At 28.8% G+C, this 10,794-nt stretch overlaps 2 protein-coding genes across 5 annotated transcripts in view; one reads left to right on the forward strand and one right to left on the reverse strand.

The window, feature by feature from the left end:
• Window positions 1-331: 331 nt before the first annotated feature.
• On the forward strand, window positions 332-3,805 carry LOC106680954 (protein FAM8A1). Its single transcript, XM_014421011.3, has 4 exons — window positions 332-1,276; window positions 1,460-1,580; window positions 1,653-1,776; window positions 3,478-3,805. The coding sequence occupies exons 1-4, from the start codon at window positions 439-441 to the stop codon at window positions 3,796-3,798; spliced, it is 1,404 nt and encodes a 467-aa protein (XP_014276497.1). The 5' UTR covers window positions 332-438; the 3' UTR covers window positions 3,799-3,805.
• A 2,205-nt stretch (window positions 3,806-6,010) lies between these two features.
• LOC106680956 (uncharacterized) overlaps window positions 6,011-10,794 on the reverse strand; it is a 19,205-nt gene continuing 14,421 nt past the window's right edge. Inside the window, exons 2-5 of one of the 4 annotated variants that reach the window (XM_067045977.1) lie at window positions 9,758-9,849; window positions 9,187-9,371; window positions 6,501-6,764; window positions 6,011-6,177 (exon numbers count right to left, since the gene is read on the reverse strand). In XM_067045977.1, the coding sequence (XP_066902078.1) occupies window positions 6,159-6,177; window positions 6,501-6,764; window positions 9,187-9,371; window positions 9,758-9,849 (560 nt within the window). In that variant the 3' untranslated portion in view covers window positions 6,011-6,158. Of the gene's footprint in view, window positions 6,178-6,465; window positions 6,765-9,186; window positions 9,372-9,757; window positions 9,853-10,794 lie in introns of all 4 variants that reach the window. The other 3 variants (XM_067045978.1, XM_014421012.3, XM_024362007.2) reach the window with 3 other exon arrangements.

The following is a 10,794-nucleotide window of genomic DNA, read 5'->3' on the forward strand; positions in this document are numbered from 1 at the left end:
TTTTTATGATGCTGTCTAGGCTAATTGGGTTTTGGATGATATGAGTCATTAAAATCAAAAGTGGTTTAATTCAAACATGGAGTTTTGAGAAAAGCAAGACTAGAGAAAGTTTTATACAATTTTTAGTAAGGAATAGCAGTTTTTTGTTATTGTTTTTTATTATCTATCTTTTTACCCCTTAGTTTTGACAAAATTCAGTTCTGGCAAAGTCAGATAGAAAAAAATGTTTATTCGGAACATTGTCACTAGTAATCCTTGGCTTCTCTCTAAGACATATGTTAAGAGGTATACTGGTTATTTTGTTTCGTTATCTTTTTTACCTCGATGGCTCAGCACTTCAGAGGGAAGTGGACGTTATGGTTATATTTATTATTGAGTTGTCAAACGTAAACTAAATAAATAAGTCAATAAAAGTTAAGTTAACTTAGTTTTCTAAAAATGGATTCGAGTTCATCAGATGAAGATAATAAAACTACTTTCACATCAGAAGTTGAAAGTGAAAAGGAAACTGCTAGCCTTGTCTGTGAAGAGAAGAACTCTGAAAGCACTGAAACGTTAGTTGATCATTTGAAGGATTTAACTGCTAAAAGTAATCTTAATGATGGTACAAATAAGCCTATGGAATCTGAAAGTAGTTCAAATAATGTAAAATTCCTTTCTTCAGAATTTTTTGATCAATTTGTTTGTCAGCCGAGTACTAGTAAAGAAAATCCAGAGATTATTAGAAAAGCGGATGTTGAAAATGATCTAGATTTGACTGAAAAATTAAATTCTAATACTTCTGGCCCCGATCTAAGTGAAAGAAATGATTCAAAAGGAGATAATAAAACTCCCTCATCCAACTGTAAATCAAGGAAAAATATTGGAAATTCCGAAGAAAAAAGGAATGACAAAAAAGAAACTAATAGCAACCCACAAAGTGTTAACCAACCCCATCACGGGTTTGGAAATTCTGTTCCATCTTTCAATTTTGTTCAACCTGAAAAGAAAACTTATAATTCATCCGAGGAATATTTCTCTGATTTACGACTTTGGCTGCAACAAGCATTTTTTTGGCAGGGTGTGACCGCTGCATTTCCTTATTTTCTCATGTGTCAACAGTTAGGACAGATATCAAATTCTTCTCTAAATCAGCAAGCACCTCCGGGTTTCAATTTCCCTCCTCAATTTCCATTTCCTTTTTCTCCATTGCAAGGTGCAGGCCAGCAAGCTAGTCAACGAGTTGGTCCATCAGTACAAACTCAACAAGCAACAACTAGGCAACGTGTAATAGATGGTACATGTTTTATTTTATTTTTAGGTTACTTAGCGAGTAGATAAGGTTTTAGAATCCACTGATTTTAAATAAATTTGTTAGTGTTGTAATGATTTTCACACTGTTTGTTGTTTAATATTTAGCAATGATATGAATATTTATGATACTTTAACTAATTTATTTTACATATGTACATTGTTTTAGGTGTTGAATGTCGTGTACCTAGTTTTTGGAAACGCATTGCTGCTGAGTTCATCGATTTTATGATATTGTTTTTTGTTAAAATTGCTGTTACCTATGTTGCTATTGATTTTTTTCATTTAGTGTGAGTGTTCTTTTGATAATTGCACATAGTAAGAAAATAAATTCTAGAGTTAAAATATTATTTGTGTTGTAGAGATCTGGATCAGTTAGACATTCTTCAAAAAGATTCCAAATTGGCTTATAAACAATTTATACAAATTACTCAAGAGATATTTATTTTGGAGCTGATTCATCGACTGGTTGTTTGTGTCTTTGAGGTAATTTTTTGCACATATATTTCATCTTTGATGCAATTTGTAAAAAATTAATCTTTTACTTTTAAGTATTGATTTTATTATTATTATTATTATCAAATAATATAAACTTTTTGATTTCTTTGACATAAAAAGTTGATTTGATTCAATCTTACAAGTTTTTATCTTCATGTTCTAAGTTTTGTTACTTATATGTTATCCACCCTGCCAGATAAAACAAATTCAATATTTATTGTTATTAATAATATGTCTGCTTTATTTTGATAGTGTGACAACTTAGAAATTAATAAATTTTTTATTTTTTATTCCACTTAAATCCTATAAGATTAAAATATGATACTGTACCCTGGGGTTCTAATTTTTAATAATTATGGAAACTTTGGGGTATTTTGCATTAGGATCCCAGTAAGGAAAGAAACACCTGTCCACATTACTATCATAGAAACATGCCCAATACTAAATAAAATATTTTTTGTTTTGAGATGTGCTTCTATCAAAGAAGTGATATGTTTGATTTTTAAATATGTTTATAAAATCTAATTTTCATTGTGTTTTACAGATAACATTGTATTCAATATAATAATTTAAACTAGCTAGATGTTCTAAAAGAGATTTATTGTGTTCAATAGTAAGATTTAATGGGATCCATTCTTATGATTAGATTTTACCAGGCATTATGAACTTTCAGTCTTTTTATTTAAATAATTAAATGCTTTTTATTTTTGTTGCAAAATAAACATATTGCTGCTTTGCTTAAATAGTGATATATCTAATAAAAAAAGGTTTTTTATTTTTGTGTGACAAATTTTTTAGACTATACAATACACTATGATTAGTTTGTAACCATTAGAGCAGCTTTGAGACAGTTTGTAGGATGACCCCAGTAGGGAAAGCAACCCCAGTATATAGTAATTTTTAAATGTCCATTAAAAAAAAAAAAAAATCAAAACTTTGTAGTAAACATATTTTTATTATTACTTTTTAGCAAAACAGTAATGTGTTTTATTCGTTATTGTTATTTTTTAAAATTTAAATTATATTTTTATGATTGGTATTAAAAGTCGACTCTAGATTGATATGAGGAGATGGTCAGGGGTGTGGCCAGTAATGATACACAACTAAACAAAACTTATTTATTTGTGCTGATATTTCAACTTGAGTTTCAGGGCTGAAAGACAAAACGATATATCAACCTCAATTCTGAGAAAACTAAAACTAAAATAATTACAAAAAAACTTGGAGATGTACATAACAATAAATTAAGTAGATAGTAGATGATTCTACTTGAAGATAAAATATAATATTGTAGAGGTAATAATTGTACAATATAAATGATAAAAATTATGATTTTTAATAATTTCTTTCTAATTCTTACCTCCACAATATTAAATTTTATTTTCTATTAGTATCATCTGTAGTTACTTAACTTATTGTTATGTGTATTTCCAAGTTTGTTTGTCATTATTTTCTTATTCTTTTTCTGTGAATTAAGGTTGTTATCTTATTTTGTTTTTCAGGTCTGATGTAGTCCTGAAATTCGGGTCAAACCGTTGGCACAAATAAATAAGTTTTGCTTATTTGTGTATATTTGCTGACTGCACCTCCTATCATCTTTTCCTTATAAATTATATTTTCTTGGTGTGTTATATAATAAATAAATACTAAAGTTTTATTCTCTTTGTATATTATTTATTTATATTTCAGACATTTTGGTTACAAGGAGGACATAATGGGCAAATTGGTGGCGCTACTCCAGGAAAGAGTATTATGGGACTACGTGTAATCCATTGTGAATCTTCAGCTTTTATTAGAGAAAGTGATGGAGTTATTGTGGTAAAGCCCGGAACAAATCTTGGTTTGGCGACTGCTTTCTTCAGATCTGTAGCTAAGAACTTCGTTTTAGCTCTTTTAGTTCCAACAAGCTTTGCATTTATTTTCTTCCCCCATAACAGGACAGGATATGATATGATTTGTAGCACTATTGTTGTTGAAGATCCTATTATTCCTCACCGAGTAAATGACTGATTATAAATTATTGTTCTTTAGTGTACTTATTTTAGCGATAAAATTTATGGATTCCTGTATAGCAATTGTTATTTTAATATGTTAGATCCATAATTTTTTTTTAAATTATATAATCAGTTATTTTGTGAAGATTTTTTTCTCTTCTATTCGGCATCTGTATAAAATCATTTATGCAGGCTGGTTTAGACTAAACTGTGCAATGGATTACTGACAATTATATTTGAAAAGAAAAATTAATTTATATTTTGGTTGTTTGATATTAAAATTTATAACTTTTATACATCGCTTTGCTGATATGTATTTATAATTAAATGAAAACAGAATAGTTTCTGATAATTTTTTGAATCATGATGTATTTTTTTACAATTAATTGTAGTTAGTTTTTTATAGCTTAAAAAATCTTTATGTTACCAATTTTAAGAATATTGTTTCTTAAGATCAAAACAATATTTTGTTGTTTCGTTTTCTTTTCCTACACTTGAAAAGAAAAACTTGCATTTTAAAAACCTGAATTGAACAAATAAATTCATTTGATAATTGTTTAATTTAAATTTATTCGGTGGTTTTGTGATGTGTTCACCTCTAAACTCTCTTATTAAATTATTTTTTATTCAAAATGTATTGTATTGTTCATTTAAATTCTGTTGTTGATTATAAATTGGGCAAACAAAATAAGTTTATTTAATAGTTGTTATTTTTCATTAAAAATGTTTACATAAGACTGTTAATGTTATGACTTTTGTTGACAGATGTTACAATAACGTTTAAATTTATGGAACATGGTTCATTATATGTATGATTATTTGGCTAATGTAAAAAAAAGTGTTAAAATGAAATTTAAAAAAAAAATGATTATGCTTGTTAATTTTTGTTTGTTATCTTAAATTTCATGAAAAGTAAAAATTTAAGACAATTAATTTTTGGTTTTGCACCCTTATAAAATCTGACAAGGACAGGACTGATGGAAAGTAAATGAGAACTATGAACTTAATTTATGAATGAGAATGAAGTAAAAAAAAAAAAAGTAGATAATAAAGCTAATCTAATTGCTATCAATATATTAATTATGTTATCAATAGGAGATAATTTTAACTTTGAAATTTGAGTCAAGACAATGGTTACCTAATGAAACTTTTTTTTGTATGGATCTTCCATGATTAGTGCTGTTTTTGTTTTTTAGTCACCAGTAGTGATAACTAATTGATAAGATTTCTGTTCCTATGGAAACAAAACCACTTGTTTGCCATCTGTTCTACAGGTAATCAGTTGAATGTTTTTCAACAGAGGAAATTTTCAGCATCTTCAAAACTATAACATCACCAAAGTTTTAAAGATTTTTTTACTGAGGCATATTGTTGTTTGGATTTTTTTAGATCAGAAGGGTTAATGGTTTTGATTTAGCTTAGAAGGCCTCAATTTTGTGGTTGACTCACAAAATAAATCTCGACTTTTCAACTCTCTTTGACAAGCTTTAGCATAACTTCAACCCTAGCCTATCTTCAACCCTTTAGTTGGGGAAGATCAAATCCTCAAACATTAAATTCCAGTTATCAACAAACATTATTAGAATTTATGCTAGTTTGTTAAAAGTTCAACTATGAATTATGATCAGTCATCATCAAATAAAATATAAATTTTGTCTTGGCAAACTAAAAATTTTGCAAACGTCCATTGTTTAAAGTCCGAAATTCCCATAAATCTTAGGTTTTTCAGCCACCACAAAATCTGAAATAGATCCACACAATCTAACGATTTTAACTGTTACATCTCCATAAAAATGGTTATTTAGAGATATGGAAGTAATCTTAACAATCAAGGTAAGACCTATACATCTCAAAAAACTTTTTTTACTGAGATTTTATGACGTATATTTTACTATGATTCTGTGATTTACTGTTTAGACCTTATATTGCTAATATTACATGCATATCCTAAAATAAAATTTTTTTGAGATGTTACGCTATTGAAGCGATATGTTTGTTTTGATCCTAGGAATAATTTTTATTATATTATTCCAGAAATTTCAATTTTAACCTGCTAATACATGTACATACATATTTATGCAATTATAAGTAGTGGTTAATGAGAGGATACCAAATTTTAAATTTTTATAGGATTTAGAGGGTTCATGCCATGATATGAATTGGATTGAGGAGTCTTAGGAAGCACTACTCTAGAAAAAAAAACATTTTGTGATTTGGTAGAAATAAACTCATGTTAATACAAATTTTATTATTAATTTTTTACATCAACATTTTATTATATTACATACTTCTTGTTTTCTGAAGCTTCTCACTGAAATAACTCAGAGGTCTCTTGGTTTATTTTCTGGTCACATTGGTGTTTTGCAGTGACAGTGATTACTTCTTACCGTAACCCCTTAAAAGAATTTTAAATTAATTACCATAAACAAATATGCAGTTTACTGTATAAAATTAAGTAAATATATAATTATAAAATTATTCGAGATATTAGTAAAAAATCTGAGATTTTAATTTTTAATAATACTTATTGTGTACTTGTGAAACTATTATGTTCCTTAAGAATATTTATAAAAATTGCCCTAAGACTAGCTGAACCTTTCCAGGATAAACTTGGCTTATATTTAAGAAAATAATCAACTCTCTTCATAACTTTACATAAACTATTTTTAGCTTCTTTTTTTACCATTTTCCATTTTCCATTTTCCAAGTTTTTTTTACCATGATCCTGAACTGCTTGAGGCTGAAGCTTGGGAATAAGAATAGGATCCTCCTCCTCCGCCTCCACCACAGGTACTACAGGAACCACCTCCACCGCTTGGGTAGTGGTTGTAGCTTGGGCCTCCACCACCGCAGCCACCTGGGCCACAGCCACCTCCTCCGCTCGGGTAGTGAGTGTAACCTGGACTACCTCCTCCACCGCATCCACCGTAACCACATCCTCCTCCTCCTCCTCCCCCGGGATAATAGCCACCAGTATTGCCCCTATTGTTAAATTAGAAAATTTTTAAAATGATAAATTATTTAATTTAAATTTAAAATATCATTATGTTAAAATAAAATTTAATTTCTATCCATTTTAGTCTCAACACATTTTATTTTTCTTAAAAGTCCGACGTTTCGGCCAATCCGGCCATCGTCAGGGACAATCTACTACAAAACAGCTTTTATTACATGTATGATGAAATTTATCACAACAATGCTTGCAACCCAACCTTCTTCATCTTCATTAAATCACAGAGTGATTAAGTTTTAACAAATAGTGACTGTGATAAATGAATTTTAATATTGGTTTTAATGTGAATATTGACTAATTAGGTAATTAGACATAATGTGGGATATACTTATTAACAAAAAAATATGTTTTACCCAATGTTTTAATGTTTTATAGAAACTGTTGTTTTGACCTGGGCAGAATAGCCTGCATGAAGTTGAGTTTTTAAATCATTTAGTTCTAAAATTGTATTAAGGTAAGATAGATTATAAATAATAATGTTAAGTAATTTGAAATGTTTGAGGATCATACATGTAATAAAAGCTGTATTGTAGTAGATTGTGTCTAATGATGGCCGGATTGGCCGAAACGTCAGACTTTTAAGAAAAATAAAATGTGTTGAGACTAAAATGGATAGAAACTAAATTTTAATTTATCAAAATTAACCAGTCTCAAAAAGTGTTTAAGATTATAAATTAATTAAAATATCATTTTAATTAAAACCATTAATAATAAATATTTTTATTTGTAAAAAGAAGATGGTCCGAATGTGGTAAAAGAAAAACCTCAAATAGTAATAAAACTATTTAATGTGAGCGAACTACACTGCAAGGATAAAAAAGATACCTTACTTAATGGAGTCAAGCAAAAATTGAAAAAAAGAGACTGAAAAGAAAAGTGGTGAGAGTTAGCGTTTAACTGGTATGTTACATTTGAAAATAATGTTAAAGTAAAGATAACATTAAAATATTAAAAATAGGCAATCATCAAAAGATAATAAACATAATAAGGAGGAGAAATTATTAAAAATTAAAAATGGATACATTATAAAAAAGAAATAAATTAAAAGAATGGTTACAATAAATATAATATGGTGAAGAAAATTATTTTTATTTTTAATATAAATGCTTAACAATCTAGTAGTCGTACTGCCTTATGGTGGATGATTAGTTGCTTGTCGTCTGTGAGATACTACTTCAATTTGGTCTAATTATAGCAAAAAATGCCAGTAAATATTACAAAAAATTAGGTAAAATTATTAAAATACCCAAATATACATGTACAGGTAAAGGTAATTCCACAATAAAAAAATAGCATCATAAAATACTTGATTCATCCTACTGAAGAATCTGAAGACTTTTCTTTCAACAATGGGATGTGACCTTTGCACCTTTATTTTTCATATACAAAGTTCTTGAAGCTCATATATAAACACAATTTTGTTGTAATTACTTATTAATTAATTAACCTTCATTGGTAACACTTCAGTAGCTATTTAAATGGAATAGGAACCATTTCCTATATTGGTCATCAACAACTATAGGCACCATTCAAAATATTTTGTAGTATTAGTAAGTCATTATACAGTATATATTTGAAAGCTGTTGTGGATAAACTCACACTACATCTTTTTATGTGAATTATTATGAACTAGCCCTTCAATAATATGAATCACACGAATATGGTGACCAATCTGAACACCTGAATGTATACAGAAAATTCATAATAAAAACTATGATATTCCTTCCTCTACCAAGCTATGCAGTCCGCCATCCATCGTACATCTCTGATCTTCAATTTGCATCTTCAGTACATTCCTGCGATATCCATTCACAGGCTTCAGACTTATATGTAACTGCAGATTTTTCTTTATATCTTCCTTATGGAATTGTATTCCCTCCTTCATTTGTTGTTCTAATACTCTTCCAACCTTCAAATCCCCTATCATCTTTGTTCATTTGAATTAATAGAAGTAACTAATGGTTTATGAGGTGATATATGGTTTTGTTTTATTTTTTTCTGGCATTTTTTATTTTACATATTCTGTTAAATATTTTTGTTTTATTTTCTTCTCCAATTTATTACTTTAATTATATTTTATGATGTTCTATAAGTTAATTTTTATTTTTATTTTATACCATACTCTAAGATACTAATGCCTCTTGTTGATGCCTGTATCATTGTTGTAAAGTAACTAGTCCCAGAATAAATAAAAAAAATCTTATTATTATTCCAGTATGTAAAATTTTCAAGATATCTATTTGGTACAAAAATTTATTTTTTCATAAAAATCACTCCTATAACAACAAATATTTTTAAATATAATTTATACCAGTCTTTTCTGATAAAAGGTACTTAGGAATATATTTTTGAACATTTTTGGATAGACATGAGCAGTAATGGTGCACTCACCAGCCCCTACCGCCTCCTCCTCCTTTGACCACTGTGACCTCAATCACTTTAGGATAGGTAACATAGCCACCACCACTTCCCCCTCCACAGCCATATCCATATCCACATCCACCTCCACCTCCACCAAGCCATTTTCCAAAGGTTCTTTTTTGTCTTTGAAGGGATGGAAGTGCACCATCATCAACCTGCAATATTTTAAAAATAATTATATATCCAAATGTAATATAATCATTTATGTAAAATTAGAAATGTATGTAAAAGGTTGATAAGATCTCTTTTGTTCTAATATAATTGTACTATAGACTAGATGATGGACAATTGTTACGAAATGTCTCCAATAAGAAAATTAAGAAGTAATAAGAGTATTCCTTGAAAAAATATATAAAATTCAACCCTTAGAAACAAGTTGAAAACTGGAAACAGAAAAGACATCCTTGAATGAGTCTGATCTAAGATGTAGTAATTGACCTTGTGGAGTAGAATTAGAAGAAATGTAAAATCTCACACCACAGCCTTATATATAGAACTACTTGTGATTTTCAAATGTTCAAGTTTAATAAATAAAACTTACTCTTACAGTTCTGCCTGCTAGGAGTGAATGTACCAATGGGCTTGGTTCGATTGTCTCAGGTTCAGAAGGAGATGACTGCTCATCTGCTGAAGCTTCTAGACAAATAATTATAACCGATTTTATATGATACATCATATCATTTATTTTTAAATAAACACAATATTAAAATTATATTTAAAATTGAAATTTATACTTATAGAAAGAAATGTTTGTATGTTCTGTTTACAGATGTATTCATGAAATTAGGCACAGATTTATTACTGAAGACAATGATTTTTGTTGTATATAAGGTATTTATATCATTATAGTTGTCCTATAGTAAAGTTTTAATAATGACTCCGAAAATTTTTAGGCATTAATAAATAATAAATAAAAGTTTAAAAAATAAACAGGGCGTTATGAAAGGGGGGGGGGAGAGAGAGAGAGAGAGAGAGAGAGAGAGAGAGAGAGAGATTAAATTAGATTAGGCGTTCGATCTTCCAGCGAACAGCGCTTAAGAAGGCTAGAAACTCTAGCCGAAACGTTGGCACATTAAAATAAGTTAATCGTACTTATTTGTGTTTTTCATTGACCGCACTCCCAACCTTCTTCTCCTCATTCATCATCCACGGTCAACTATCTCTCATAATTATGAGATTAAATTAAGTTGACAGAAGATGAAAACTCATACAATTTTTTTTTTGAATAATGAGATTGGATAATAAATAGATAATGATGGAATTGTTGATTATTTCATAAATTTTGTTTTTGTTTTTAGGAGACTACATACGATTACTAGGTGACGACTTCAGTTTATCATATTTTTTCTTCTATTCTTTCCAGTATTTCTTTATCGTACCGCTATGGCTTATTATTCTTTTCCTAAGATGCGACAACTTTTTGGCTAAAATCGACTAACTAGATGAGTCACTTCATAGGATCAATTTTTCAAACGTTTTCGAATTTCTCCAAAATCTCTCAGCTCTAATGATTTTGATTAAACTCTGCTTGTCAATGTACAATTAAATGATCTTTAATCTCAGCTAGATTTTATCCTC

This window comes from Halyomorpha halys, unplaced genomic scaffold (assembly GCF_000696795.3).
Source record: "Halyomorpha halys isolate HHAL.00 unplaced genomic scaffold, Hhal_1.1 Scaffold300.1, whole genome shotgun sequence".
NCBI lineage: Eukaryota > Metazoa > Arthropoda > Insecta > Hemiptera > Pentatomidae > Halyomorpha > Halyomorpha halys.

Excerpts from the sequence above, each read along its gene's own strand:
- LOC106680954 (XM_014421011.3), top strand. The coding sequence starts at position 439 with ATGGATTCGAGTTCATCAGATGAAGATAATAAAACTACTTTCACATCA. Across the intron at positions 1,581-1,652 it reads ATTGATTTTTTTCATTTAGT|AGATCTGGATCAGTTAGACA; the intron begins GTGAGTGTTCTT and ends TTTGTGTTGTAG. Across the intron at positions 1,777-3,477 it reads TGGTTGTTTGTGTCTTTGAG|ACATTTTGGTTACAAGGAGG; the intron begins GTAATTTTTTGC and ends TTTATATTTCAG.